This window comes from Bidens hawaiensis, unplaced genomic scaffold (assembly GCF_021521415.1).
Source record: "Bidens hawaiensis isolate Kalapana, Puna unplaced genomic scaffold, B.hawaiensis_p1.1 tig00035957_1, whole genome shotgun sequence".
Taxonomy (NCBI): domain Eukaryota; kingdom Viridiplantae; phylum Streptophyta; class Magnoliopsida; order Asterales; family Asteraceae; genus Bidens; species Bidens hawaiensis.
In genome coordinates this window covers 12,324-15,045 of record NW_027496270.1, presented here as the reverse complement: position 1 = coordinate 15,045, position 2,722 = coordinate 12,324, and the positions used below count along the sequence as shown (strand labels likewise).

Below are 2,722 nucleotides of genomic sequence, written 5' to 3'. Positions count from 1 at the left end.
GTAACGCGCAAATAAAAAAGTTAGAAAACCTTTATCTAAACCAACCACAAACCCCAAACCAAAACATACCATCTCATCGAACACATACATACATACATATAACATATATACTTCTTGATTATTCTCGGACATTCCAAATGGCTAAGGTTGTCATGGCAATGTGCTTTATACTGCTTGTTTGTGTATCTGCATCATGGTTTTCAAGGTACCCATCGAAGCCGAAAGGTACCCCGACTCCTCCAAGTGGGCCTTCTGCACGTGGCTTCCCATGTGTAACTACTGATGATTGCCACCCGTTGTGCTCATGTATGATCCAAGATATACATTGTTCAAACAATCGTTGTTATTGTCGGGGTGACCTATGCTAATTTTGTGATCAAAGATTTCAAAACATTGTATTAAACCTTATAAATTATGTCAACGAAGTTGCTATTTTATTTGAGATTGTTGCATTCACTGATCAAAACTCATAATATGTTTTATTATATCAAAACTCTAACCATTTAGAATGCATGAAAACAATAATATAAATGATAAGTCATAATATGTTTCATATCAAAACTCCAACCATTTAGTGTAGTAAACACAAGTAGCTGGAGATATAAGTCCACCCGGTGTGCACTCTCTGATCCGAGGGCACAAGCCACAAGGAACCGAAGCCAGCGCACCTGTTTTCGAACGATCCTGGTTAAGATTTCCATCAGGACACCGATAACACACAGTTCCAACAGGGATCGAATAATACTCCCCGAGCCCACTACTCTTCACCTCAATAATCAAATTTTCAAGAACCATAAGACCTAATAATTCACTCACTTGCTGACTCGTGCATTTTGTGTTTATTATTAGACCAATTTTCTTAATGAATTCGTAAAGTCCCTCGGCTGTTGTCACTGTCAGCTCTCTTTGAAGGATCTTTAAAAATGCGTCTTTAAGTTGATCGATGTAGCTGGTATCGAGATGACCTTCGTCATCATACCATACACCACCGGAGACAGTGTCTGAAGGCTTGATATCTGCTGCAATGTAGTGGGGTTCTTTGACTTGTACATGTTTTACTTCATTGATCATTGACAAATCTTTAAGTTTCTTGATGCATTTGGTGATAATATGTTTTGATAGCTTTGTTTCTAGATGTATGCTATTTTTTGTGATCGCGTTTTCGCCTTTGCTTTTGATGGCATCGAGTACCACCTGATCAGGTTCGGATAGACCATTGGCTGGTTTAGATTCTGGTCTTTTTCTTTTCTGTAATAGGCTCATCTTTGAAAAGGTTTTCTGCAGTTTTAAACATATGTTAACAAACTAGTAACATTATTAAACATCCAATCAAGACTAGTTCTCAACTTGCAGGGATTATTGTCATGATTAATTTATGCTTCAAGTTATAATGGTTTGTGATTTTAAAGTAAAGATGGGAATTAAACTTACAAGCTAATAAGGGGGTGTTTGGTACAGAGAATGGAAATGGAGAGAAAATAGAAATGGAAATGGAATTGTAGAGAAAGAGAATTGGTATGGAGAATGAGAATCATTTCTCTTGTTTGGTACACGAGAAAATAAACAGAGAACTCTACCATACCTAACCCCACCTCCACCCAACCTGACACCACTCACCACCGCAGCCCCACCACCACCAGCACCACCACCACAGCCCCACCACCACAGCCCCACACCACCAGCACCACCACCACAGCCCTTTCTTCAACCACAGCCCACCACCACCGGCTGCCGCCACCAAACCCCCTTCTTCAACCACAGTAACAAGAAATTAAAAAGATTCAAATTTTTGGAACATAAGATATAGAAAAAGGAGGCTCAGATCTGTCATCACTGCCTCTTTGGAGATTTTGTGGTGGTGGTTGTGGTGGCGATGATGATGATGATAATCAGAAGCCACCTGCAACCACCGCCGATTTCCACCACCACTGTCACCCACCTGCGACCACAATCACCCGACCATCTGAAAACCCTAACCTACCACGAACCACCACTTGAAACCCTAATCTCCGTTCACCCGTACCACCTGCAACCTACAACCGGTTACCATCTCTGTGTTCACCACTGCGAACGGCGGAGACGGGGTGGTGGTTGCAGACTTGGAGACGAGGTGGCGGTTGCAGACTTGGAGACGAGGTGGTGGCCGGAGACGGGGTGGTGGCCGGAGACGAGGTGGTGGCCGGAGACGAGATGGTGACATGCTATGAGGAGGCTGCTGAGAAATGGATTTCTCTTTGTTTTAAAGAGAAATGGAATTCTCTAGTTTTAGAGAAATAGAAAGAGAAATAGAAATGAAAAGTGGAAAACAAACAAAAGAAATATTTCTAATTCCATTTCTCCCCAATCAAATCCCTCTACCAAACACCCCCAGCAGTTTTTGACCATTATAAACCAAATAGGGATGTAAATATGGTCAAAAAGTATTAATTAGAAAAACACGATTAGTGGTGATACTAAACTTCATATACAATATTCACGCAAAGGTGAAATAAGCACTAAAAAGTTAATGTTGGAAGTACTATAGAAGAATTAATTATTCTGCTTGTTCGTGAACCATTCGGTAGGAAGTTTGTTTTATGTTGTGTTCATTTAAATAAACAAACGGACATGAACACGTGCTTCATTCTTTCATGCATGTCTTATGATCATTCATTTATGTTTGTTTACATAGTAATGCGGAATATTATTTGTATTCTACAAATTATTTCACCCTAATATGTTT

General features: G+C 40.2%; 1 protein-coding gene across 1 annotated transcript; it reads right to left on the bottom strand.

Annotated features, from left to right (window-relative positions):
- Positions 1 to 555: 555 nt before the first annotated feature.
- Positions 556 to 1,263, bottom strand: LOC143588040 (uncharacterized). Its single transcript, XM_077069157.1, has one exon. It carries the CDS (start codon positions 1,261 to 1,263, stop codon positions 556 to 558), a length of 708 nt encoding a protein of 235 aa, XP_076925272.1.
- Positions 1,264 to 2,722: the final 1,459 nt, after the last annotated feature.

Bases quoted from the DNA above. Each gene is read 5' to 3' on its own strand.
- LOC143588040 (XM_077069157.1), bottom strand. From the start codon at position 1,263: ATGAGCCTATTACAGAAAAGAAAAAGACCAGAATCTAAACCAGCCAAT.